Source organism: Nyctereutes procyonoides, unplaced genomic scaffold, assembly GCF_905146905.1.
Source record: "Nyctereutes procyonoides isolate TBG_1078 unplaced genomic scaffold, NYPRO_anot_genome, whole genome shotgun sequence".
Lineage (NCBI taxonomy): Eukaryota > Metazoa > Chordata > Mammalia > Carnivora > Canidae > Nyctereutes > Nyctereutes procyonoides.
In genome coordinates, this window is record NW_026575133.1 from 47,062,903 (window position 1) to 47,090,346 (window position 27,444).

General features: G+C 39.5%; 1 protein-coding gene across 4 annotated transcripts in view; it reads left to right on the plus strand.

The window, feature by feature from the left end:
• Window positions 1–27,444, plus strand: part of DOCK10 (dedicator of cytokinesis 10) — a 200,373-nt gene that overhangs the window by 82,370 nt on the left and 90,559 nt on the right. For all 4 annotated transcript variants that reach the window (XM_055300086.1, XM_055300087.1, XM_055300088.1 and 1 more), the window contains exons 5-11: window positions 7,624–7,696; window positions 7,974–8,096; window positions 8,347–8,481; window positions 18,712–18,895; window positions 20,151–20,236; window positions 20,505–20,588; window positions 20,712–20,867. In XM_055300086.1, coding sequence (XP_055156061.1) covers window positions 7,624–7,696; window positions 7,974–8,096; window positions 8,347–8,481; window positions 18,712–18,895; window positions 20,151–20,236; window positions 20,505–20,588; window positions 20,712–20,867 — 841 coding nt within the window. The remainder of the gene's footprint in view (window positions 1–7,623; window positions 7,697–7,973; window positions 8,097–8,346; window positions 8,482–18,711; window positions 18,896–20,150; window positions 20,237–20,504; window positions 20,589–20,711; window positions 20,868–27,444) is intronic.

Genomic DNA, 27,444 nt, shown 5'->3' on the forward strand with positions numbered 1-27,444 from the left:
GGGGAAATAAAGTGTTTAGGAGAGGATGTCTTTATTCTGCGCCCATTCAAATGTCACCTTCACAGACAAGCTCCCCTGGCCTCCTACCTGAACTACAGTAGTCATTTATTCAGTGTCTGTGTCTCCCAGTAAAGCAAAACCCCCAAAGGACAGGGACTTATTCTTGCAGAATCCCCTGCAGGCTAGGAGAATGCCTGGCCCATGGTCAGTGTGCAATAATTACTTAGTGGATAAGTAAACTAAATGAATACAAATTTTGAAATACATCACTTTTGGGTGGGATTGGAGTGGCTCAAATTCAAACAACTGCAATGAATTGGAATCTTCTAATGCATTGGGTCATCCAACTAAAATGATGCAAATAACCCAGAAAAAAATATTTATGACAATCAAAAGTGAAGTTGTCAGTAACACTTTCCTCAAGCAATGATGTTGAGAAGATACACATCACATCTAACTTTTTAGTGGAGATGTGGTTTAGATTTGGGCACGATTGGCCCAGATATCCTGAGCCCCCAGAAACAACTGTTCCAGACTCAGATACTTGAAAGGGCTGCTCTCAGCTCTCAAAAGTAGAATTGGAAGGAGCTATGGAATAGCTCAGAGAAGGTGCCATCTGAGCTCCATCTGCAGGAACAGTAGCTACCAGCACCATGATCTTCAGAAAGGATTTCCCAGGGGAAGGAGCAAGAGCAGATGCCCTGACTTGGGAACCAGTGTGGTCTCTTGAGCAGAATGAAGCTGGAATTGAGGGTTTGAAGAGCTGTAAGCTGAAATCAGAGAAGGAGACAAGGGGCCTAGTGGGCCCCAGAAAAGAGCTTGGATTTATTCTCACCACCACAGAAGCCTGAGGAAATTTTAACCTACAGTGTGATGTGATCCCGTTTCCTTCTTTAAAAGATCACTTGAACTACTCTAAGGAGAATGGGATTGTAGCAGTGGGTATAGAAGAAGAAGAAGAAGAAGAAGAAGAAGAAGAAGAAGAAGAAGAAGGAGGAGGAGGAGGAGGAGGAGGAGGAGGAGGAGGAGGAGGAGGAGGAGGAGGAGGAGGAGGAGGAGGGAGGGGTGGAGGGAAAAGAGGCCATTTATTTTTCAGTTGCATTACAAAGTAAAGAGCAAAACAACGTTCACCCAAAACAGCAAACTTTTTTTGCAAACCAGTGAACATTCACTTTTACCAAATCGCTGAACGTCCTTTTAAATCCAGGTCACTCCTGATAGATAGCCTCCTGTAACTTCGTGTTGGCAAGGTCCCACTGCATGCTGGGCTTTCATGAGTAATTGCTATATTTGGGATGTCCGTGCAGTAGTCACACTGTTTGTAGGCACAAATGAAAAACAAAGCATTTTTTAACGTTGAGACTTCCTCTTTCTAAAAAAACTGTTCTGAGAAGCGGTTACGGTGTGGAAGCTGTGTCCCAGCGGTTGGAAGACCTCATGGGAAGTGAGATACTGTAGAAAGAGACATTTAACTGCCCTTCCAAGTATGTGCTTTCCTGCTGACATCAGGTCTGTTGAAATCTTTAGTGGCTTTCTCCCCACACACCTTTCTTTATGTCCATGATGCCACCAAGCAAAATAAATAAATGAAAGCTTTCGCCTTCATGGTATGGAAACAGTGAGAACAGGGCCTGGATGTCATCCTTGAATTAGAATTCTCATGGAGCATGAGAAAAAATGCACGAGAAGCAAGATTAAGGTAACCAAAATATTGTTGAGAATTTCCCTTAATTAACTAAAGGAAGTTGATACCAAGAAGGGGAAGAGTAACTCTGCCACAAAGTAGGAGATTTTAATGAACTATGTGTATTCAGAGTGAAAATCAGAAGTTCTAGAATATAATTCTCACACATCCCCTGAACTAATGAAGACCGTTAACACTGAAGAGAAAAATTATTTTTGAAATGATGTACCAAGCTAAGCACTCCCCATTAAAGACTACACATATTTAGGTCAGTAGCGGAAACAGATAATTTCCCTGGCCTTCAGAGGCTATTAGAAGTAAATCATGGGATCCCTGGGTGGCGCAGCGGTTTGGCGCCTGCCTTTGGCCCGGGGCGTGATCCTGGAGACTCAGGATCGAATCCCACGTCGGGCTCCCGGTGCATGGAGCCTGCTTCTCCCTCTGCCTGTGTCTCTGCCTCTCTCTCTCTCTCTCTCTGTGTGACTATCATAAATAAGTAAAGAATTTAAAAAAAAAAAAAAAAAAAAAAAAAAAAAAAAAAAAAAGAAGTAAATCATGTTCATCCCTCCTGGATTAGAAGAATTCTCCTATGTCTGCTACCAATTTAAACTGATCATTTCTTTTTAAGGGTTGCTGAGGCTCCAAAATAAAAATGTGCAATTATGGTAGACTGAAAAGAGGAGTGCGTGTTTATCTCCCTAATTCTTATTCTTAACTTTGAAATTGTGTTATTATTAACTCTTAAGAACCTCATTTTTTTTTTAAGTGTCTGTTCATAGAAAGATACTGAAGAGAAACATCATTTCAGGCTAGAGTGTAAAATGTAAGCCTTCACAATAAAAATCAGCACTGAACTTGGGATTCCCAGGAGACAAGAATGATAAAAAGTTATGATGTCAGAGGAGCCAAGAATATACTGCAGGGAAAGGACAGTCTCTTCAACAAATGGTGTTGGGAAAACTGGGCAGACATGTACAAAAGCTTGGAACCTGACCCTATCGTACACTATCCACAAAAGTTAACTCAAAATGGATTAAAGACTTGACTGTTATACCTGAAACCATAAAACTCCTGGAAGGAAACATAGGAGAGAAGCTCCTTGACAACTGTCTTGGCAATGATTTTTTTGGATCCAACTGCATTCAAACAAAAATAAACATGTGGAACTACATCTAACTCAAAAGCTTCTGCATGGCAAAGGAAATCCATCAATGTAATGAAAAGGTAACCCAGTGAATGAAGAAAATATCTGCAAATCATATATCTGATAAGAGGTTAATATCCAAACAAGGCAATATACAACCAAGGCATACAACTCAATAGCAAAAAAATAAATAAAACAATCCAATTTAAAAACGAGCAGAGGATCTGAATAGACGTTTTTCCAAGGAAGACAGGCAGTGGCCAACGAGTACATGAAAAGTACTTATCATTGGGAAATACAAATATTCATCAGGAAAATACAGATCAAAGCCGCAGTGAGGTATCACCTCACACCTATTACAGAGGCTAGTATCAAAAAGACAAAAATAAGTTGTAATGAGGACATGTCAAGAGGGGAACCCTCATGAACTATTGGTGGGAGTACAAACTGGTGCAGCCACTAAAATTGCACCCTCAAAAATTTAAAAATAGAACTACCGTATGGCCTAGCAACTCGACTTCTGGGTATTTATCCAAAGAAAATAAAATGCAAATTCGAAAAGATATGTGCACCCCTGTGTTCACTGAAGCATTATTTACAATAGCCAAGACATGGAAATAATCTAAATGTCCATCAATGGATGAATGGATAAAGAAAAGGTGAGATATTTAGATAAATAAATAGATCTATCAATCACTGAGGAGCATGGCCACAATTGTGAGCCATAGTTTCCAAGAACAGATGCCTGCCAGATTGGTGTTTTGTAAGAAAGAGTAAGTCCCGTTGGCAGAAGAGAATAGAATAAGAAGTTCAGAAAGGGATAGAATAGTGTCAAGGTGAAAGGCACTAACAGGAAATAATTAGCATATAGCATAGGAACACCCCTGAACCAGATGTTCACAAGGACATCTTCAAGTTTGTCTCTGCTGCCTCTCCCTCAGTTTTTCCATACACATTCCTCTATCTTTCACTTGGGATGTTTTATTAATACTCCCTTTACTGCCTCGCCATCGTTTTAAGAATTTTGGAACACTCACGTTCCCTTCTCTGCAGACAAAATACTTGGAGTCATTGCTCTGAAATCAGCCGTAGGAATCTGCCTCTGAATCTCAGGCAACGTGTTGCGTTTTATGGGATGAGGAAGAGAGCAGAGGGTTGTGTTTAGGGGCTTTTGCCAATCAAATGGAAAGGTGAAAAGGTCTACTCCTACTTCAGGAATGTCAAGATGTTTGTTAAAGAGAAAAGGGGTATTTTGGGTAGGACAGGAAAAATTTCCCAGCAGTCCTAAAATAGCACTGTCATCTGCTACTGGCTCAGCTTTTGCATAAACATGACCCTAACCCAAAGAGGCAGAGCAAGTTAACATTAAGGGCAATGGGCACAGATATGCTTAAGTATCTATAAGGCTGTGTAAGAAGGAGAAAAGGGTACAGGTACCCCAGGATCCTTTGGAAGAGAACAATGGCTTCAGTCTTATTTAACACACTTATTAAAGATGGTTTGGATTAACTTATCCTACATACAAGAAGTAGCATTTTGGAAATAAGACTTCTTGGGATCCCTGGGTGGCGCAGCAGTTTGGCGCCTGCCTTTGGCCCAGGGCGCGATCCTGGAGACCCAGGATCGAATCCCACATCAGGCTCCTGGTGCATGGAGCCTGCTTCTCCCTCTGCCTGTGTCTCTGCCCCCCCCCCCCTCTGTGACTATCATAAATAAATAAAAAAAAATGTTTAAAAAAAATAAGACTTCTCATCGCACCTCTTGCACTGTGTGTTTATGTGAGTAGCTGTTACAGATTTCATTTTCTTCTCAATACAACAGCGAGACTAGACTAGACTGGAGTTCTAGGATTTGTGTACAAATGTCTGATTACACACATGCATAATTTAATAAAAAGCAGTGTGCTTCTTAGTACATATTTAGACTTCACTACAAACGTTCTATCTTCGTAGAGATTTTTGAACTTCTTTGAACTTGCAGGTAAGTCATGGGTGAAGAAGGTTGTATTATGTATTTATGAAAATGTTTCTGGAATTTGGAATAATGCGTACCCATTCGAGCAAATTCATATACATCAATGCACAAATGTTTATTCCATGCTTACCATGTGCCAGAACCTATGGAGGAGACAATCTTAAAATAACACATTTCCTAACACCCTTCTTTCAAGCCTCTGGCTTTTAAATAAGCCCATTACCATTTACAACTACTTACCTGTGGGTCTTTGGATTTCATATCAAGACCACACAACCAAAACAAAATGGATTAATAGGGAATAGGGCTGAAGTGAGATCCCAGATATCATCCAATATTAACTACTGTGTACCCCAGAATAGCTTTATTTTTCTTAGTTATTGATTTCAGTGGCAAGTAACTTACCTGAATTTGAATTTATAAAACAAATTCACAATAGTAATAAGGTCATTTTAAAAAAACTGTTTAGGGGTTGCTCAGTGGTTTGGCGCCTGCCTTTGGCCAAGGGCATGATCCTGGGGTCCCGGGATCGAGTCCCACATCGGGCTCCCTGCATGGAGCCTGCTTCTCCCTCTGCCTGTGTCTCTGCCTCTCTCTCTCTCTCTCTCTCTCTCTCTCTCTCTCTCTTTCTGTGTGTCTATCATGAATAAATAAAGTAAATAAAATAAAATAAAAAACCTGTTTAACATACTGGAGGTCTCTCTTAGGATGTTGATTGTCAAAAAATGTGTTTTAGCATCACCAAAATGCCTTTCAAAAACAGCTTTAAATTCTACCATTTTGTATTCTTTCACTTCTGTGATCTCCTTGTTCACCTTGCCTATCATTGCTGCAATCAGCAAATGCATATAGAGCATCTCTAACAGTAGGAAAATACAAAGCTGGGGGAGGTGGAGACGGAACTCCATTGGAGGCCCTGCCTTTAAGAGACATGTCATCTGGCCAGACTGAGAGGCACAGTCAGTTGAGCATCAGGCTCTTGGTCTTGTCTCAGGACCTGATCTCAGCGTTGTGAGATTGACCCCCGCTTCTAGCTCCACACTTAGCATGGACTGCTTGAGATTCCCTCTCCCTTTCCCTCTGCCCCTTTTCCCCCTTCTCTGAAACAAATTAAAAAAAAAAAAACCTTTAAAATAAAAAAAAGAGAAGTAATCTAGTGAAGGGTAAGACAGATACACACACAGCAGATTCAGGTAAGCATCAGAACAGACATATGTCTGGCATCTACAGGGAGAGAGTTGTAATTTGTAGACTCTAGGGATCCCTTCGTGGCAACTACTTTGAGGGCATGAACTCTTTTTAGACTACAATGGAATACTATTTAGCCCTAAAAAAGAACGAAATCCTGATACATGCCACAACATGAATGAACCTTGAAGACATTGTACAATAACTGAAATAAGACAGACAGAAAATGACACATATGGCATGATTCCACTTGCATGAGGTAACCCAGAATAGTCAAATACATAGAGGCAGAAAGCAGAACAGTAGTTACCAGGGGCGGGGGAAAGGGGAGATGCAGAACTATTGTGTAATGGGGACAGTGTCATTTTGGGAATGAGAAAGGTCTAGAAATAGACTGCGGTGATAGTTGCACAATAATGTGAATGTACTTAATGCCACTGAACTGGATACTTAAACATGGTTAATATCATTATTTTCCTGTTATGTATATTTTATCACAGTTGAAAAAAAATACTCTTATCACGTAGAGAGAATGTGACTCTGATCCCAGGCTTTTCCATTTTAAGGGTGAGGTCAGTGTTCTTTCTTTGCTCCAACTTGCCCTGCTGTGAACCGGAAATGGGCATTACCAGGCCTTTCAGAGGGAAAGTAAAGAAATATTTTGAACCCATTTGAATGCATTGAACCCCTATGTGATGCAGTCTGGTAATTTTATGCATGTTTAAGTATAAAGAGTCCTTGGTCATGCCCCTTCCTATCTGGAATACCATCAACATAGGAAAAGATTTGGGATAGGAGTAACTGAATGAGTGCCCTTGGGCTTTTTTTTTTCTCAAAAGTCAGATTCTGAGGTTGCTTCTACACAATACAGATCATCTTAAAGAAAATATAAATATTCCATGCAAATTCTACATGTAGGATTTCCTTGCTAGGTGTCCAGGACTGCCTGAACCTTGGATGCTGTTGATCACCTTCCTTCAGCCGCGAGTTATGAAATAAAATCTAGACAAGGACGTTTGTTTTGTCCTGTTTTACCATTTATAGTATCAGGTGCACACTCTTGCTCCTGTGGGCTGCTCAGCTTTCCAGTGCTACCATAGCAATGCACCAAGGGAGCACAATGCCAGGAAATCGGGTTGGGGTGGACTTTGGGGGAGGCCACAGTTAGGAGAGCAGCGCAACCTAGTGGCCAGAGCACAGATGGGTTCTAGGAACATAGTTTTTCAATGGCCATCTGGTACCCTTAAAGGCATGTGAGACAAAGGCAAATCGGAAACGAAAACATCACTACTTCATATTCCATTGCAGAATGTGGACGAAGGAAAATAAAAGCCACCAAACCTTTAAAAAGATTGTGCTTGCCCTCGTGTCCTTCAAGAAGGCATGTGTAAATCTGTATAGTGAGCAGCTCCATGGTTTAAGATAGAGATTCATTTGCGAGCGATAAGATGTAGCAGTGTAGGGGAAAGTTAGCACGTCCAGAGGAAGTAGGCCCCTCACAAGATTACATCATTTTTATTTAAAAAGACAAGAGTTGTTACCTAGGGAACTGTGGAAAACGAAAGCCATGTCTCAAAGGACAAATCAGAAATTGTTTTTTTGTTTGTTTGTGTTTGTTTGTTCTTAACACCAGAGCAGAATACAAACCAGAGAAACTTCCCTCACATTCCTTTGAGGTTGACCATGAAGACGCTGATAAGGATGAAGTAAGTAAATTGTTGAAAACGAAATGTTGAAAATGGGAGGAGGAGAATTAGTTCCTTACACTAGAGCAGTTCACATTCTGACCAGTTTTACGTAAAAGCCGCAGTAGCTGCTTGTGTTAGGGCTTTGAGCTACAATGAGCCACAGTTTGTTTTGAAATTGAACATGATGGTTTAAGATGAGTCAATGAGAGAAAGAGGAGGTTCATTTTCAAGTGCTGTGTCTAAGATCTGGGATGCACAAAAGATTGCTGTCATGCCAGTGATGCCTTTTCTACAGGATACCACCTCCCACTCGTCCTCCAAGGGCGGTGGGGGAGCGGGAGGAACTGGAGTTTTCAAGTCTGGCTGGCTCTACAAGGGGAATTTTAACAGCACCGTGAACAATACCGTTACTGTTCGGGTAAGGAGACATCGAGACTCATCTTTGTTTCTGCCAGCTTTCTTGACACCCCCTCCTTCGGTCAGAGCACAGAGGAGAGTCATTTGCATTGAGCTGATGTTTCATGTCATAGTTTATGAGAAGGGAGGATGCTCTTCTCTAGAACAGTGCCCTGGGAATGGAGTGTTCTGGAAGGAATTAGAAAAATTCTAATTTCTGTGATAGCACACCGCAATGTGAACGACCTCTGTGTATCTTTTCCTTTATTCAGTCCTTCAAAAAGCGCTACTTCCAGCTGACTCAGTTGCCAGATAACTCCTACATCATGAATTTTTACAAAGATGAAAAAATATCCAAAGAACCCAAAGGCTGCATCTTTTTGGATTCCTGTACAGGTGTGGTACAGGTGAGTAGAAATCCCTCTTCTTCCTTGGATTTTCTCCCCCTCTTCTGGGTTTTTTTAATCAGAGAGTGTGTTCATCCAATCATCAGTCACTCATTCTGTGTTTATGGAGTATCTGATATGACCCAAGAACCATTCTAGACTAGGGATTCAGTGGAAAACAAGGCAGCCTCGATTTTTGCTTTCACAAAACTCACTTCCAATAAAGAAAGAAAAACAGAAAATAAGCAAAGAAAGAAACCAACGGAATGGAATCAGCTGGTAAAATCGGGAATAAAGAAAATTTTAAAAAAGAAAAGAAACAGGGCTATAGAACGGAGAGAGACAAACGGTAAGGTTGGAAAGCAATGTTAATGTTCTAGAAGTGAGAAGAACATTTTCAAAGAGAAATTATTTGACCTGAAAACTAAAGAATGAGCAGGACAGCAAGTGCAAAGGTCCTGAGGCAAAACACGCAAGTTGGGTGAATTTGAGGCGAAGGGGAAAATGACTGCTTGTGTGGTGACAGTGTAGAGAGCCACTGAGCTAAAGAATTCAGTAAGATAATATATAAACCATATAGTTCACTATACTTCATAAATACTATCTTTTTTGTCGGGTAATAGAGAGGAAATCTGCAGCGCACATAGACAGAATCTTCCTTTTAAAGAGATTTCCGGGATCCCTGGGTGGCGCAGCGGTTTGGCGCCTGCCTTTGGCCCAGGGCGCGATCCTGGAGACCCGGGATCGAGTCCCACGTCGGGCTCCCGGTGCATGGAGCCTGCTTCTCCCTCTGCCTGTGTCTCTGCCTCTCTCTCTCTCTGTATGACTATCGTAAAATAAATTAAAAAAATAAATAAATAAAATAAATAAAGAGATTTCCTTCAAAGACAAGGATTATATCGATTCCCAAAAACTTAATTTCAGGAACAAACTCAGTGCTTTTCACAGACAATGCTGTTCTGCAAGGCCTTGGTCTTCAGTCTATTGTTTAAGGTATTCTTTGTGACGTGGACCATTGTGGCAAAGGGAAGCAAAATAATTTCATAGACTTCTTTGGACATCTTGCTTTCATTTATTCTTTCCGCTCTGCTGAAATAAGTATCCTCACTCCTTCTTACATAAAACCTGAAGCAACTGAATGTTATAGCAATTTCATCTTGAATTTCACAGAAAGACGCTGGCTCATTGAGCTCAAGGACTGTGTTTCTGGTCACAGGTCACTGAGAGCAGATCCCTTCCCACCGAGCCACAGGCATCCACAGAGCTTGCTCCATAGCCAGATTACATCTTGGATTAATACCAGGGGCACTTGGATATGCAGATGCAAAATGGAGTTCTCTCCAGTCACTTAGGCCTAGCCTTTTTCTGGATGGTTTATCTGTTAAAATCTGGAATTCCGGGATCCCTGGGTGGCGCAGCGGTTTGGCGCCTGCCTTTGGCCCAGGGCACGATCCTGGAGACCCGGGATCGAATCCCACGTTGGGCTCCTGGTGCATGGAGCCTGCTTCTCCCTCTGCCTATGTCTCTGCCTCTCTCTCTCTCTCTCTCTCTGTGACTATCAAATAAAATAAAAAAATAATAAAAAAATAATAAATAAAATAAAATAAATAAATAAAATAAAATAAAATAAAATAAAATCTGGAATTCCTCCAGAAAGTAATAATGCTGAACTTTAAAAGGAAAGAATTAATTAAGTGTTGCTGAGCGCTGGGCTGGAAGTGAAAGATAATTGCGTTTCAATGCAGACGCCAGCTTTCCATATGGAAAGGGCAATAAGGGTCTTAATGGAGAGTGGAGATAGTTTTCTATTGTTGATCCCCAAGGAAACTCTGGCTTTAGAACTATCAAGTGGAACTTTAGCGGCAGGTTAAAGATCAATGATTACATTTTATAGACATTGAACTACAAAAAAATTAAATATTGCCTTTTCCATTTTTTCCTTCAAAGCTTGCTCTAGCAAATGCATTATCATCTTTTAGGAAGTATCACTGTAGCCCATGCTACATATCAAGCTTGCAGAGATACATATTAATATGAAATTGTTACTTCGAAGATTCTAGAACTTGGTGTTGAGCAATCTGACTCTTTACTACAGGAACCTCTTCTCCATCTGGTCTTAGACTTTGCCTCAATCTCTGCTTAAGTGACACCTTGGATCTGGAGAGTGTCTTCTAGGAGAAGACACAGCTTGGGGCTCCCACAGGTCAGCATTCGAATTCCGGTTTTACCACTGACTATTGGAGGCTTTGAGTATGTTACTCAAGCTGTGAGCTCAGATTCTTCATCTGTAAAAACTAAAATAATATGCTAGCATGTGAAAAGGATCTGGGAGACAGTGTGTCTTAGGTCATTCTTCCCCTCATCTTATAATAGAACAAATGTGATTTCACTCCTTGGAGAGTCACAGGTAGAAACTTTACCAGGTGAGTTGTCATGCTAAGGAAACTTTATTTGCAGCAAATGCGGAGATCCCAGGGAATCATTTCCAAAGTCGGGAATCCCCAGCAAGGGTGAGTGGGTTTCCTTTATTTAAGGTTACTTAAAATATTTAGAAAGGGAAGCCTTGTCGGTAGGTTAGAGGCAGGTATAAGGTCATATATGTGTCTTAAGGAGGCATGCCTATACATATAATGTATGTTATGTAAATGAGGCTTGTGCTTCTATTTAGGCAGAGATTTTTTTTTTTAAGGATTTTATTTATTTGAGAGAGACAGAGAAAGCATTAGTGGGGGGGAGGGGCAGGAGGAGAGGGAGAAGCAGACTCCCAGCTGAGCAGAGAGCCCAATGTGAAGCTTGATCCCAGACCCCAGGATCATGACCTGAGCCCCAGACAGATGCTTAACCAACTGAATGACCCAGGTGCCTCTGGGCAGAGATTTTAATATTATAATGAGGTAAAGGTAATTGTTAGTTATTCTGTGGGTCCTTTCATGGTCCATCTGCATGGGGCAGGTGGGGGTGTTGGGAATTGAGCTTCAATTGGTCTGGGCATCCTAGGCCATGGGAACTCTTCATTCAAGCAATTAGTGCTTGAGGAGTAGTTTTGGTTTCCATCACGGAATGGTATGCCCTTCAGGTCTTTTGCCTGAGTTAAGAGATAAGCTGGAAAGAAAAGCTTAAGGAAAAATGTAGGACAAAAGTCAGTGAGTAGAAGCAAGTGAGCAGTAAAGGTCAGATCTAGCTGATGATAGTCTTTCCATTAAGTACAAAGGTCACTGCTTTGATAGATGGACATTCTATTGTGGAAAGGCCTTCCTAGAAAATCTCAATTCACCTTCCTGAAATTTCTACTTAAATACGCTTATTTATTCATTTATTTTTATTCATTCATTCATTCGACAAACTTATTTAGTCCCTATGACATACTAGGAACTGTACTGAGACGTTGGGAGTTCCCTGCTGAAGTCACAACCAGAGAGAGACACAGGCTCATTCCTAACTATTACACAGTGTCAGAAAAGCTATAAAGGGCACGGTCTGTTGAATATTCTAGGAGCACAGAACAGTGATGAACAGTTCTGGGTCAGCTCGCAGGACTCCCCAAGGTAGATTTTCCACATTAAAGCACAGATGAATAATCCTACTTCATTTTTCAGTGAAAGCCATGCAAATATTTGGGAACATTTATTACATCTGTTAAAGAGTTCAGGTCTATACCCCCCCCCCCATTTCTATTCCTGTTTATCAAGAACTTCTAATCCTTGGTGGTGGGAAGACCTCCAGCTTCTTGAGGTCACTTTGGGAACACAGACATCTGGGTTACTTATCACTTTGTATCTGGATCCTGGTTATTACATGTTTGCTTGTAGCTCTTTCTGACTTAGGAGACCTTACAACTGGAAAGAAGATTCTCAATGAGATACTGCAAGTTTAGTCATTGTTCTCACAAGCTCTCAGGTACAAAATGTCCCTGAAGATGAAACTTGTACACACAAAAGCACAGAACAAATGAATAATAGAATGAGTCAGGCCTATTTTGTCAAGAATAATTATCAGTTTCCCTTGAATAAAACAGAAAAGAGGAAGAAAGACCTTAGCTCAAAAATGATACCTACCATCTGGCATTCTACGGAAGTCTGAACTCCTAAGAGTCTTAGCAAACACACCATTTTAGTTTTTTCATTCAGACCCAATCTATATCATTGTGTTTTTCTAAAAATAATCCTTGGAATTCTTAGAAATATATTTCAAGAGTGACATCAAGCAGAGAAAAACTCCTACCCAGATTTCTCAGAGTTTTCATGGTGATGTTTATGTTTGGAAATTTTCTGGATCTTAGTTAAAAATGAAAAAAATAATAACAGTAGTTTCCCACTTTGTAATATCATCAAATAGTAATATTAGATCTGTTTTATATCCCATGAACTACCAGTCTGGGGTAGAACTTCCAGTTTTTGCTGCTTCTGTTTTGATCTGGTACAAAGGGATATCTGGGCCTGTGTTATCAGGTCTTGTTCCTTCAGAGTCTTCCTATTCATCCACCGACCCATCCATCCATCCATCCATCCACTCAAGGTCCTGCCACTATGGAAGAGGATGAATAGTCCACAAATGCCATCTGCTGGGTATCCTACCACAATGTTAATGATGACCGTTGTCACTTTATACAGGATTAAATGGGAGTCGGGGCCACGCACTGCTTATTTGCTCCTATGTGCAGAACCTGCCACCTTGTGAGATGGGTTCCAAGGTGTTGGGGCGCCTGGGTGACTCAGTCAGTAAAGTGTCCAATTCTTGGTTTCAGCTCAGGTCACAATCCCAGGATCATGAGATGAAGCCCTATGTGGGGCTCTGTGCTCAGTGCAGAGTCTGCTTGAGATTTTCTTCCTCTCCTTCTCTCTTTGTCCTTCCCCTAACTCATGCACACACTTTCTCTCTCTCTCATACAAATAAAATTTTCAAAAAATACAATTGCCTCATTTGCTTAACTGAAGCCTAGAAATGTCTAGAAACTCAGATACATCCTACAGCTCCGGCAACTCACCACATGAGGGAAGTAGGGCCAGGTGTGAGACACCAGAAAGCAGCTTGGACTGTAGAACTGAATGTGCTTGCCAACAGAATGGTAGTCAAATTGGGAGGGGAGGAAAAAGTGTACCTGCCAAGGAAAACAAATCTAGAAACTAAACATGACCTAGAAAACTTCCAGTAGCAAACTCTAGCTTCAAAGAATCTCATTTCCAATGAAAACAATAAAAACCAGAATGACACTTGTATATTTCTTCATCTGATATATTACTTGACAACACTTGGAACGTGCATTGTTATCGTCCCAGTTTATTAAAGTAAAATTCAGGGAGATAGAGTGGTTTTCCCAAGTCACAGAGCTAATAAATGACAAAATTAGGTTTGAAGTGGGAGAATGTCCAAAATTACAGATAGATGCCCAAGGAAATGAGTCGGTTATCATATATCGTGTGGGCATGCCTGCATACAGACACACATTTATCCTGCATAAGCCACAGGGACAGAAGGGACACTGCAAAGATACGCTCATGTGTCATTTTGAACAGTGAGTTTTAGGTGCAGGATCAATTTCAGCAAATATATATTGAAAATTTTGCTATTCAAGGCATTGTGGGAAAGCCAAATATGGACCAAATGTAGCTCCTGTCTTCAAAGAGCTCCTAGCCTGTGGGAGAATGCAGAGAATAAGAATAAAACAAGTGTAGCACAAGCAGATAAAATGAGTGACACATCTCAAACAATAGGTTCTGATAACATATGCAAGAATAAAATTATAGTTATCACCACATGTGGCTTTATTATACATTATAGTACATATATGTCATGTACATCATATTCTACGTATTTTGTTTGGGTAAATTCCCTTGACATTTGGTTCTACATTGGTTTTGGTGGCTCTGTTGGAGTATCTATTCCAGAACCTTTCCAGATGAATACTGCAGAAACAGACCAGTGTGCTACCACTCATTAGACACATCAGATGGCATGAGGACATATTCGCAGTTTCCTGTAGTTTATGAAGCCATGTAGAGGGACTGTGGTAGGCTTGAGTAGACAAAGTCATTGCATCTGCCACAAAGGACACTGTTTTCAGGGAAACAGGAAAATTGGAGGAACAAAAAAATAATAATACGATCATTTCTTGGTTATCACTGTAATGATGTAATGATCATATTTCAAGATTATTAAAATGTCCCATGGATTTTTCTATTTTTGTCTTTTTTTTTGTTATTTTATATGCCATTATCTTAGAGATCACAGAGGATGAGACAGAAAACCACTTAGGGCATCGTAGTCTTCCCCAGCATAAGCTTCTGTATACGGCAAGTAGTTCTATTTCGCTCCAAATAGAAAAAATGATTTGGTTTTTGAGAAACTGCAAATGGAATATTTATTTCATTGATAAATGCCCCTTTTTGAGAAACAAGGGCTTATTATACTTTGCTCAATTTTTTACAAAATATTTTTAATAAAATATGTTTAATAAATGTTGTTGAAGCGGGCAACCGTATTCATTTGGAGCACAGAATGCCATTTAGAAAATAAAGCTTTGTCCATGTTTTGTCATGTTTTGTATCTAGAATTCTTTGAATTCCTTGTCATCTGCATTTGAAAGCAGATTGCAGCTCCATCCACTTTTAATTAATATAATTAATGTAAGCATTTTACATACCTTTACATTTCCCTGTCCACATTAGTTATGGCATGAGATTAATGAACCAGATTTTTTATGTTTTCAAGATAACACTGAGATTTTGCTTGTGTTTAGCCATATGCTAGCCAAAGCTATGCCCTGAGCTCTGAGCATTTTGAGTTTTATCCTCTGTGTCTATTTCTGTTCTTGTTTTGTGAAGGAAAACCATGTCGCCTTTTACATTTGCTCTCAACCAAGTTGTCTTTGCCCTTAGACCCTCTGTGTCAGCGCAGATTGCTAGTGGCTTTATGGACTTCCTTCACCAGAACCTCCAAGAGTGTGCCTCAGAGTGTATGGAGGGTGTCTGCCCACACCTCCTGCGGATATCATAGCTTCTAAGAGTTTGCATTCTTAAAGAAGCTGCCTAGATGTTTGCTTTGGACACTAAAGTTTGAGGCCATAGCTGCCTTTCTGGGAAACCCCACTCTGTTTATACTGCAGCCAAAATGCTCTCAAAATGCAGCTCTGACCTTTTATTAGTCAAAGTCATCCTGTCCTTTTGCTCTCATAGAACCCAGGTGGTCCTATGAGTAGAGCAGTATTTTCATATTGCAATAGGATGCCTGTTCACAGGAAGAATTTTTTACTTTTTTTTTCCAAATATTTTATTTATTTATAATTTAATTTAGAGAAAGACAGCACAAGTGGGAGGAGGGGCTGATGGAAAAGGAAAGAGAGAGAATCTGAAGCAGACTCCCTCCCAAGTATGAAGTCCAATGTGGGGCTACATCCCATGACCTTGAGATCATAACCTAAGCTTAAATCAAGAGTCGGACATTTAACCAACTGAGCCACCCAGGCTTCCCTTTATACCTTCATTTTATACCTCTTTTTCACCACATTTTAATATGTTTCAGTTTCACATTTGTATGATTAACTGGTTAATGCCTGTCTCCCCTGTTCTGGCAGGGCAGAGACTCTGTATGCCTCTGCCTAGCACAATATGTGAACACAGTAAACACCTCTTTAAGAATGAATGCCATCGGGATGCCTGTGTGGCTCAGCGGTTGGGCACCTGCCTTCGACTCAGGTCGTGATCCCGGGATCCGGGATCAAGTGCCGTATTGGGCTCCCTATAAAGATCTTGCTTCTCCCTCACTTACGTCTGTGCCTCTCTCTCTCAGTCTGTGTCTCTCATGAATAAATAAATAAATCTTAAAAAAAAGAATGATTGCTATCATTGTACTGAGCACTGAGGATAACCAACCAACCTATGCCCATCTCCAGCTCATAAACTGTTAAACAAGCCAGTCAGTAAGTGACTCATTCCAAGGCAAAGAAATAGTAACACTTGATGAGAATAAAAAAGTATAGGCTGGAGCCAAGAGTTTGTCCTTGGAAGAATCTAGAAAGTGGCATTTAAGGTATGAAGTTCTACAGTGAGAATCACTGCTGGGGTTTTCTTTCAGCTAATTCTTTCTCCTTCAGTGCCTGACTTTTCTTTCTTGAGACGTATGTGTTCCCCCTATCTATTCTCAGCACTGAGAAAATCCATGATGTCCCAGGCCATGACTATCCCATTGGCACGTGATTGTGCCAGGGAGGGGGCAAGGAAGGAGAATAGCATTCACTGAATGTCTTCTTTGCTCCTGGGTCATCTCAGCGGGTGTTAGAGTGTTAGAAGGTTATTTCTCTTCTCTGCCACTTGCTACCTGCAGAATCCCAAACACATTTTAATTTATCTCCCCAAGCCTCCATGTTAAATGGAAAAATAAAATTTGTCTCACAGAGTTGTTATGGGATTAAGTGGAATAATGGCTGTGAATGCTCAGCACGGTACCTGGCATCTAGATGACAAGTGTTTAGTAAGTGTCAAATTTGTGGTAGTAATCATGATATTGTGGAAGTTGAAAGGAACAAGCTATTTTAGGATAGTCTCTGAGAACATTGCAAAGAAGATATTAATGGGAAGATATTAAAAATTATTTTTTCTTGCCACCAAGAATAGCAATCCCATTGTCAAAAAGAATTCTATACTTTAATGTTAAGACATAATCTCACATTATAGTGATACTCTCAACTTAGATTCTTCTCCTATTTTTATTTTACTGGGTTATCTTAAGTACATAGACTTCACTCGGTTATAATTGTGAGTGCCCTAATGGCTTCCTAGCAGTATAGATAAGAGTAGACTACCTGTATCAGAATTATCTGAGAGTGAATTAGAGATGGAATATCAAAGTGCCTTAATTTGCTCTTATGTTCCCTCCACTTTCAGTGGGCTTCTCCCATATTGGAACAGTTTATTTTTTTTTTAGATTTCAACTTGGATGCTCCATCCATGGAAGACCAGTATGAAGTAGCTACTCAGTCCCTGAGACCATTTTAATTCTCCGCACTGCACAAAATTTTTATTCCTTCAACCTTTTGTTCATTCACTATTCCCTACAAATGTCAGTTCCCCAAAGATAAGAACTGATCTTATTCCCTTATAAAAGGTGACTGTTGAACGCACTGGTACTGACACCTTCTGTATGACAGTACAGGATATAATGGTGAGCAGAGCTGGCCCGGTCCTCCTAGAGGCAGCCATGAGAGAGACAGATGTTGGTCAAAACAAACAAATGAAAATGAATAAGTATATGATATAATTCCAAATTGTGGTAAGTGCCTAGAAGACAAGAGCCTTGCCCTAACTGAGGAATTAAGGAAGGGCTAACTGAGCAAGTATGACTCTGATTGAGATCTGAAGAGTGACAAGTCCTCTAAGTAGATGGGGGACAAACATGATGCTGATTGTGTGAAAGCACACACTTGCTGCTTTGAGCCTTGTGACACCAACAAAGCTTGTGACAAGAGCACATTTTCAGGATCTAGAGCACAGCCTCATCAGTTTGCCACCAAAGGCAAAGTAGAGATGTGAGGTTAGAGAAAAACCTGGAGTTTGATGAAAAGGCCAGAGCCACCAAAAGGAATGAGGTGCCCTGCCCTGTGGATGTCATGTCCTTTAAAGCCATTGACCAGATGAGAGAGAAAGGAGTCTAAGGCAGAGCCTAGGTTAGCATTAGATATCATCAAGATAAAGAAGAGCCAGTAGAGATGATTGAAAAGTGGTGACCAGTGAAGGTGACGAGTGTGGTCATGGAAACCAGACACTGATGGATTTCAAGAAGGAGAAAGTGGCCACCATACTAATTCTACTGAAAAGTCAAGGAAGATACAAAGAAGGAAATGTCCCAGCATAGAGTTTGTTAACAACCATGGCAAGTGCTGCCCTGGGTGCGACGGGCCAGAAGCCCAGCTGGAGTGAGTAATAGAACACAGGATGAGAAAGTGAAGAGAGTGACTCAAATCAACCATGTGAAGTATAGAGTCTATTCCCACAAGTACCTGAAGAGGAAAATTTTTAACCACCGTACTCATCCAGTCATCAAAAACCTAAATAGAATACCTGTTCATACAAAAAGACTTGAAAGAAACAAAACAAAACAATTCATGGCCATCCAAATGTTTCCCTTCTTTTGGCTGATCTTTATGTTACTCTCCTATATGGAAACTCTTTGGAAGTGTGACCCCATAAGAAATGTATCTCACTCTCTAAGACTTACTATCTGGGGTTTTTAATTTCTCTCTTTCTTTTTATACCACAGAATAACAGACTAAGAAAGTATGCCTTTGAATTAAAAATGAATGACCTAACCTATTTTGTGCTGGCGGCTGAGACAGAGTCAGATATGGATGAATGGATCCACACCCTCAACCGCATCCTGCAAATCAGTCCTGAGGGGCCCTCTCAGGGGAGGAGGAGCACGGAGCTTGCAGATCTGGGGCTGGGTGAGAGCACGTGTGTCCACTTCCCTTTGTTTTCAAAGTGTGATCTGCACATTGGGTTCATTTAAGCTGCCAATGACTGTGGTAACTGCCACATCTGGCTCATCCACCCCTGAGCTATTTGCCCCAAAAAATCACCCCTAAATCTTGACTTTCACTGAATAGTGAAGGTCACCACACATATGATTTTGAGTTTACTGGCAATGGTTTGAGGATGGAAGTCATTTGTCAACAGTATCAGAAATATACCCACGTCTGATGGGAGGTTCTTAGATGGGGTAGTTGTATCATAGCCTTTCATTTCATTTAATTAAAATGATATTATAGAAAGACAAACATGCATTACTTCCTTTTAGTTGAAAGATATCTTTCCAAAAAAAGAGGTATCTTTTCATCTATGCTTTTTGGCCATACTGAGACCAGCTTATATGTGAAAGTTCCATAAATTTTGTACCATATTAGAGATCTCTATAAGATAAAAAATTTATCTTCTTCTCATCCTCATTACCTCTTAAGATTCTAATTCATTCTAGGCAAAGAGAAGAGAGAAAGAGAGAGGAAAGGAGAGGTGATGTGAAAGGTAGAAAAACAGGTCTATGATCATATGAAAGACAAGTTTACCTTCAGAGTTGGTCACTTCCCCCAAAGGAGAACTATTTTAACATGTTTTGCCCAGCACCATGAGACTTTAGAAACCAGAATATTTAAATGCCATATGCTATTAAGTAAAAGAGATATAGGGTAATGGGAAAGAAAACTGTGGTTGACTTTAATACAACTACTATATACAATGGTAGATGTTTTAGGTAAATTCATGATTTACTTAATAATGATCAATGAGAGAATTAATGTTTACAGAGTTTCAGAGAGTTTAACTAACTGAAACTTGAATGTGGGTTTGAAATTGATGGCCTGAGGTGGTCAGAATTATCAAAAATATATACACATATAAGAAAACTTTAGTATGCATTGATCAAGTAAGTCATGACAAACTCAAGTATAAAGGTAGTTAGTATTAGAAGAGTCAAGAATTCTTATGAGCTCAGGGTGGTGTCATGGAAAGGATCTCATCATGACCATCAGGAGGTCTGATTTCCAGGCCCAGATCTTATAACAAAATGGAGTCCTAGAGCCAGGTACAATGAAGGCATCTGCTCACCAACATCCATTCCACATCCAGTTTTGATATGTCACAGCCTAGACAAATGTATTATTCATGAATATTACTTAATGACCTGTCTTGGTGTATCTTTTCAAGATTCGCTGGATAATTCTATAACTTGTGAATGCACGCCAGAGGAAACAGAGTCTTCAGAAAACAGCCCACACCCAGACTTTGCAAAAGTAATAAAGCTGACATTTTGCTATACAAATAATTTGAATTATTTATTAGTTATTGTTTTCATGGAAAAGATGGAAATGTTGTATTTTAAGATTTAGACTAAATTTATACAACACTTAAAAAAATAAAAGCATGTTTTGATAAGATTTGCTGAGTATTAATGGATGATATTAAAATAGTGATAATATAGAGCAACTTCTTAGCATGTGGATGGGGCTGGGCTGTATCTGGATACTTAATTACCGAGAGCTAATACAGTTTTCTCTGTAGTACCTCACAGAAACTGAAGAGACTGTCAAAACAACCCGAAATATGGAGAGGCTAAATCTGTTCTCTCTGGATCCAGATATAGATGTAAGTCGGAATTCTAAGCAGACGTGAACTTGATCCACACAACTGGAACCCAGTTTATAATTTAGAATTTCTTTTTTTATGACTGGTGTTTGTTGAGAGAGACTTTTAACATTTTTTTTTCAGACCTTGAAACTTCAGAAAAAGGACCTTTTAGAAACTGACTCTGGGATCAAACCATTTGAAGAAAAAGCTGCCAAGAGAATCATGATCATTTGTAAAGCTCTCAACTTAAATCTTCAGGGATGTGTTACGGAGAATGAGAATGATCCGATAACGAATGTAAGTTTCCCTCTGTTGCATCCTATACAGACCAGCCAATATCACACCCCCCCTGGCTGAAATCTTTTCTACTCCTGGTAATTCCAGGGACTGAGTTCACACCCTCTAGTCTACCAGGGAGTATGAATGACAGCATTTTCCACATTACAAAAGTGCACAAGTTCTGAAGTGGAATAGTGAATATACTACCATAAAATGTTCCTCTTACTTTAAAGAAGCAGCTTCATCAAAGGGAGTTTTCTAGAGTCCTTTCCATTAAATCACACAGTGGTTCAGAGTTTCCCAAGATATGGTTTGTTTCTTCTTGGTGGTACCTGAGATGGCCTTTAAATCAAATTTCTTCTTTTAGTATTTATATGCTTATTTAAATGTATATTAGAGAACAGTGTAAACAAAGAAATCAACTCTGTGATTTCATAGCCATTACTACTGAACATCAGGCTACATAGTGAATCAAGTAAAGTAATATCAGATAAATATTAAGTAATAGTAGACATGATACATGGAAATGGGGAAAAAAAAAAGGTGTGTCACTGATATTTGGGAACCACCACAGTGCTCATTACATCAACACAAGATTCCTTTTCCTACTAAATGAGCTGTCTTGAGAGTTCTTAGGAGTCTAGGGGATAGTTCTATACCAATTGTAGCAGTATTGATAGGAAGGGGGCATTTTGTGAGCATAAACATTAAAAGTTAAACTACAAAGAAGAAAGTAGGAACACCTGAGTAGCTCAGTTGGCTAAATGTTCAACTCATAGTTTGAGCTCAGGTCGTGATCATGAGATCAAGCCCTACATTGGGCATCACACTCAGTGGGGGTAGGGGGAGCGGGTCCTGCTTGGGGACTCTCTTCCTTTCCCTCTGCCTCTCCCTCTGCTCCCACGCATACTTTCTCTCTTTCTCTCAAATAAATAAATCTTTAAAAAAAAAAAAAAAAAAAAAAACAGAAAATAATTGGGATCTCTGGGTGGCTCAGTGATTTAACGCCTGCCTTTGGCCCAGGGCGTGATCCTGGAGTCCAGAGATCGAGACCCGCATTGGGTTTCCTGTGTGGAGCCTGCTTCTCCCTCTGCCTATGTCTCTGCCTCTGTCTCTCTCTGTGTCTCTCATGAATAAATAAATAAAATCTTAAAAAAAAAAACCAGAAAATAAAAAATCACACCTAATCCTAACATCAGTAAAAAGCAGTGTTATTTATTGGCATGTTCCCTTTCATTTTTTAAAAATTCATTCCACTCTAATTTTTCATAAATCATCCCTCAATTGTCATCTTTTGCCTCAAACAAGAAGACTTATTTCTAGATTCCTTATATAAGCCACATTTAGTTTTAGAAGACAGAACAGCATTAAGTTTTCTCTACAAACTGAGCACACACATCCTGCGCACACCTCGATGACAGTAATAACAATAACTATGTCAAATGATTGTTGTGAGGATTAAATTAATATATGGAAAGAACTTAGATAATACTTGGTGCGCAGTAAGCAATGATTACATATTTATTGTTAATTTAATATATGGGAAATGGCTTTATGAATACTATACAGTCGACATATCAGTATTTTCAGTGTTATTTGTGAGAGCCCTGTTGACAAGTAAGCTAAAATCGAAATGTGTCACCAGTGAGAATCTTACCCCAGAATGGAACTTTCTCTTATTTTATGACTATAATTGTACACCAGGTACGTGAGTAAAAGTGATAGCACTGGAAGTCACGATTATTTATTTCTCAGCCAATACTTATTCAGTATGCCTGTTGAGAGCCAGACTTATTCTAGGTACTGGGCAAACAGTCGGAGTAGGGGAAAGATAACAACCCTCCTGCCCTCGTAAAGATTGATTCTCTGTGGAAAGAATAAACAGTACATTTTTTTACAGGCCAAATAAATTAACATAATAATCACACATGATTCACAGTTCTTTAAAATGAATCAGTATGTCAGATGTGGTACAGAGGAACTGGGAGACAGGTTATTCTGGGTGCCAGGATCATAGTAGGTGACTGTTGAACAGAGAGCCAAAGAGTGAGAAGGATAAAGGTCAGGTGAAGGAAGATATTCTAAGCAGAAGAAAGAACAAGTGTGAACATCTCAAAACTACTAAGTCTTGGCTTCTGGGAACAGGAAGCAGGTACAGAGGGGAAGGGCAGACAAAGATGATATGGGAGGAACAGTTACAAGGTAAGATAATGTAAGGTATAGGCTGTAGGGAAGAGTTTGGATTTATCCTGAGTGGATGCTGTAGTGATTTGAAACCCTTTCAAATGGTGTAGTTTCAATTTCTGTTTTTAAAGATCCTACCAGAAAAAAAAAAGGGGGGATTGGAGGAAACAAGAGTTGGCCAGGGAGAGTAGATAGGAGGCTACCACCATAGTTCATTGCACAGTTTAGACTAGCACTGGCAAGGAAGAAGGAGAGAAATGGATGGATTTGACCTGATGTTGGGTAAATGGAATGAACAGGTTTTTCTGATCCATTGGATATACAGGATAAAGGGAAGAAATATTTTCAAGGATAAACATCTGTTTTTTGCTTTGAACACTTCTGTGTGTGATGGTGCCATTTACTAAGAGAACAAGACTAGATAAAGAGCAGATTTGGGAGACACTGGCCAAGAATTCCATTATGGGCATGTTAGAGGCCTTAGAGGCCTACTAGATATCCAAATAGAGATGTCCATTGGGCAAAGTCAGATACAAGTTTGGAACTTGAGAGAGTAGCCATGAATGAGACATAAATGTAGAGAAGCCTGGGCCAGACAGAGACCTAGAGAGACACATTTGGGAATTTCTGTATGCATAGAAAAAGGGCCAAAAACCAAATATTTAACAGATGAATAAAGAAGTGACCAAAGAAATCTAAGAAAGAATGGTCACTGAAGTAGAGATAAACCAGAAAAGCATGGCTGATGCCAAGACAGAGTGTCAGCTGTGTGAAATGGTGTTGAATTGCTGAGAGTAACAGCAAGGCAGAGAGGAGCCCAGCAGCTGTGGCAACGTGGAGGATTCCCGGATTCTAGCAGAAATTTCCATATTTCAGAACATACTTTTATTTGGGATTAAAATTAAAAAAAAGAAAAAAAGAAAACAAAACAGGAAGCCTAGAAACTTGCTTCTTGAAACTACTTGGAAATATCAGGAAAATGTAACCCAAATCATACTAGCATTTAATCGTCTTAGTAAATAAAAATGTCGTGTTTTTTTTCTTGTTTTTGTTTTGTTTTTGTTTTTGTTTTTGTTTTTTTGACAAGGCATAGCCTTAATTGTGATTAAAAAATCCCAATTTAGAATCTGAAACTCGAAGATAATGGGCTTTTCTTTCCAGTGTCAGGCATATGACTCCTTCCATATGGATTCCTTTCTTTGTACTAAAACACATGCTCAGAGGTTTAACATTGGTATTTGGGCCAGTCTCGCCAAGCATGAGAACATGCCCAAGTTCAGAACCCAGCGTCAGTCTGCCCTTTTATGTCTGTAAAGCCAGAGGGACAAGTCAATTTGAGGTGCTTTAAATGTCCATATTTGTTTTTACTTTATTTTAAAGTTGATATAAATGTTTTTTAAAAAATAGAAAATTACCTTGTAAAAAATAATTTCATTGTGCTTATAAGCAATAATACAAAAAAACTAATAAAACAGCCTCACCTAAACTCTACAGTAATTTTTTATGTAATGACATTGTCTATATATTATTCAGTGACACTCTTGTTAATCTACCTGTTTTTAAACTCATCATTTTTAATTCAGGGAACATATTTTTTAAGTTAAACGAAATATGTCTCCAGGTTGCCAAAGAACCAGCTCCTGCATTTAATGAATGAGTTTCTAAAGAGACTCCCTCAAAGAACTTTTCCCTGATGAGGAAACAGTTTTTGACAGCATGTAATCTTTTAGTCAGTCCATTGAAAACCAAATTCAAATTGATGGTTTTCTAGTATAAAATATTTCTTTGAAAATAGCAATTGATTCCAAAACCTGCTTCACAGCAGAGCTATTTGAAAATTTTGTGTTCTTGATTTTTTTTGAGAAAATACAGAACTCTAAACATAAGCCTATGACTTCATTTGTTCAGCTTTCAAGTGCCTGATTAAACAAATCCTTATTGAAAAGCCACTGATTCAAAAAGTAAGATTTGACATTTAAGTTGAAAAGGTGGATTGGAAGAAATAAATGAATCACCATATGAGCTTTAATTTCTGATGGATTATCAAAGTAGGTAATTTATTTCCATTCACCAAGCAGAAATGAAAATCAAAATGCCCCCAATTCACGAAAAATAATAGGATTTTTTCCCTTGACCTTCAATGTGTTTTGAGCTCCTACCTGAGTTATTTTCACATAATTTTTGCATTTGCAACTCTTGGCAGACAACTGCTGCCATAAACAAGAAGTTTTTCTAAACTAAATTAAATGGTAAAATATAAAACTCCCACTTTTTAGTTCTCTTATTTTTTAATAATTGATTGAATTTGATTTTTTGTGCATAGTTCTGTTTCTAACAGTAAGGAAGCTGGCAAGTACTGCTAATATTAAGGACTTACACTAAAAACCCTGTTATAAGCTAGCTATAGAACTATGTTTTAAAGCACATGAGATACCTATCAAACACTCGGTACAATCCATATCATGAGTGAGTCTGTACAATGATGAACATAACACGTTTTTGTATATAACCTGCTTGTCCACAGAACACATGGTGATAGGCATCCATTCAAAATTAAGTAGCATAAACAAAAGTAAAAATGTTTATTTTAAGCATATTCCATTTTTAGAAGCCTAGAGTTAATGAAATGTAATTATATCTACTTGCATGCGTATGATTATATGTTTATATCTATACATATGTATAATACGTATGTAGTTACACATGCATGTATTTCTTTATTTTGGTCCTCGTTTTATTTAATCTCTATTGCGTTTGATGGTTTTCTAGTTGAACATTCCTTCTTTCTTGAATCTATCTTCTTCTTTTTTTTTTATTGAATCTTTCTTCTTCAGTTTCTATGATACTCTGGCAGGATTGAACTTGTCATTTTTTTCTTTAAATCTCTCTCCACTCCTCAATCTCCTTTATAAACTTTGAGTTGCTGAGAGTAACAGCAAGGCAGAGAGGAGCCCAGCAGCTGTGGCAACGTGGAGGATTCCCAGGACTCTAGCAGATATTTCCATATTCCAGAACATACTTTCATTTGGGATTAAAATTTTTTTAAAAATTGTCCTTTGCATGCTGATATTTCCCAGGATGCCCTTCTAATTCTCTTCTCTTTATCTCATGGTAGACAGGAGCCCACAGATAAAACTCCCCAGCCTAGCTTCATTCGCTGGGCTTAAGATTCATATCTCCAACTGTGATTGGAATGTCCTAGAGATGACTGCACATACCATCCAGAACTCACCTCTGTATATTTATCGTATATATTAGTAAATGACATTGACATCCACTTAGTTTGTTACGTACTCAAACCTAGGAGTTTTCTTTTATGCATGCATGCCTCTGTAAACACCTCTTTCCAACCGCCGCCCCCCCCAGACACGCAGTGGACTTCTGCATCGTTTGGTTGTACCTTCTTAATGTTCCTCAAATGCATTGTCCACAAATGTATCATTTCATGGTCTTTGTATTCTTTCTTGACTTTATGGCTTTGTGCATGTCACTCAAGTGACCCTAGGTACCCCTTCTAACCACATCTTTACCTAAATTCTGCTTCTTTAAAACTTAACCAAGGGGACATCTGGGTGGCTCAGTTGGTTAAGTATATGCCTTCAGCTCAGGTCATCATCTCAGGGTTCTGGGGTTGCATCTCAAGGTGGGCTGTCTGCTTAGCACAGACTCTGTTTCTCTCTCTGCCTCTCCTCACCACCACTCATACACGTGCTCTCTCTCTCTGTCTCTCTCTCTCTAATAAATACATAAAATCTTTAAAAAAAAAAAACTCAACCAAGAAACTTTCCCTTTCTTTCCTATCTTCCATTCTCTTCCCATTTTCTCTTTATTTCACATCTCCCCTTTCTTCCATAGCAAGGTGGCTAGAGGTGAAGAGGCAGTTACACAAAGGCTTGGAGTTCACAAGAACTCCAGATGATGGGGGAGCCGAAAGCTATGTGGATGGGACAACTGGGTGGCTCAACAGTTGGACGCCTGCCTTCAGCTCAGATTGTGATCCCAGGATCCAGGATCAAGTCCCGCATCAGGCTCCCTGTGAGGAGCCTGCTTATCCCTCTGCCTATGTCTCTGCCTCTCTCTCTCAGTCTGTGTCTCTCATGAATAAATAAATAAATCTTTAAAAAAAAAAGAAAAAGAAAGCCATGTGGAGGCACAGAAATGGCTTGCACTTGGCCTTGGCAAGATGTGGTACACTTTGCAGGGCAGTACAGAGAAAGCGATTAGAAAAAGTGGCTATGGTTGGGAGACTGGTTACTTTGAACCAGGAAGTAAACTGAGTAAACAAATAAGCAAATAGGCCAATGATAACAAGAGCCAAGGTTTTCACTTAGGAGAAAAGAGTTACATTTAAGTAGGGAGAAGGCTTGAAAAAAGCCTTCCGGATTTGCATTGGAAATGCAAGTTTCAACAT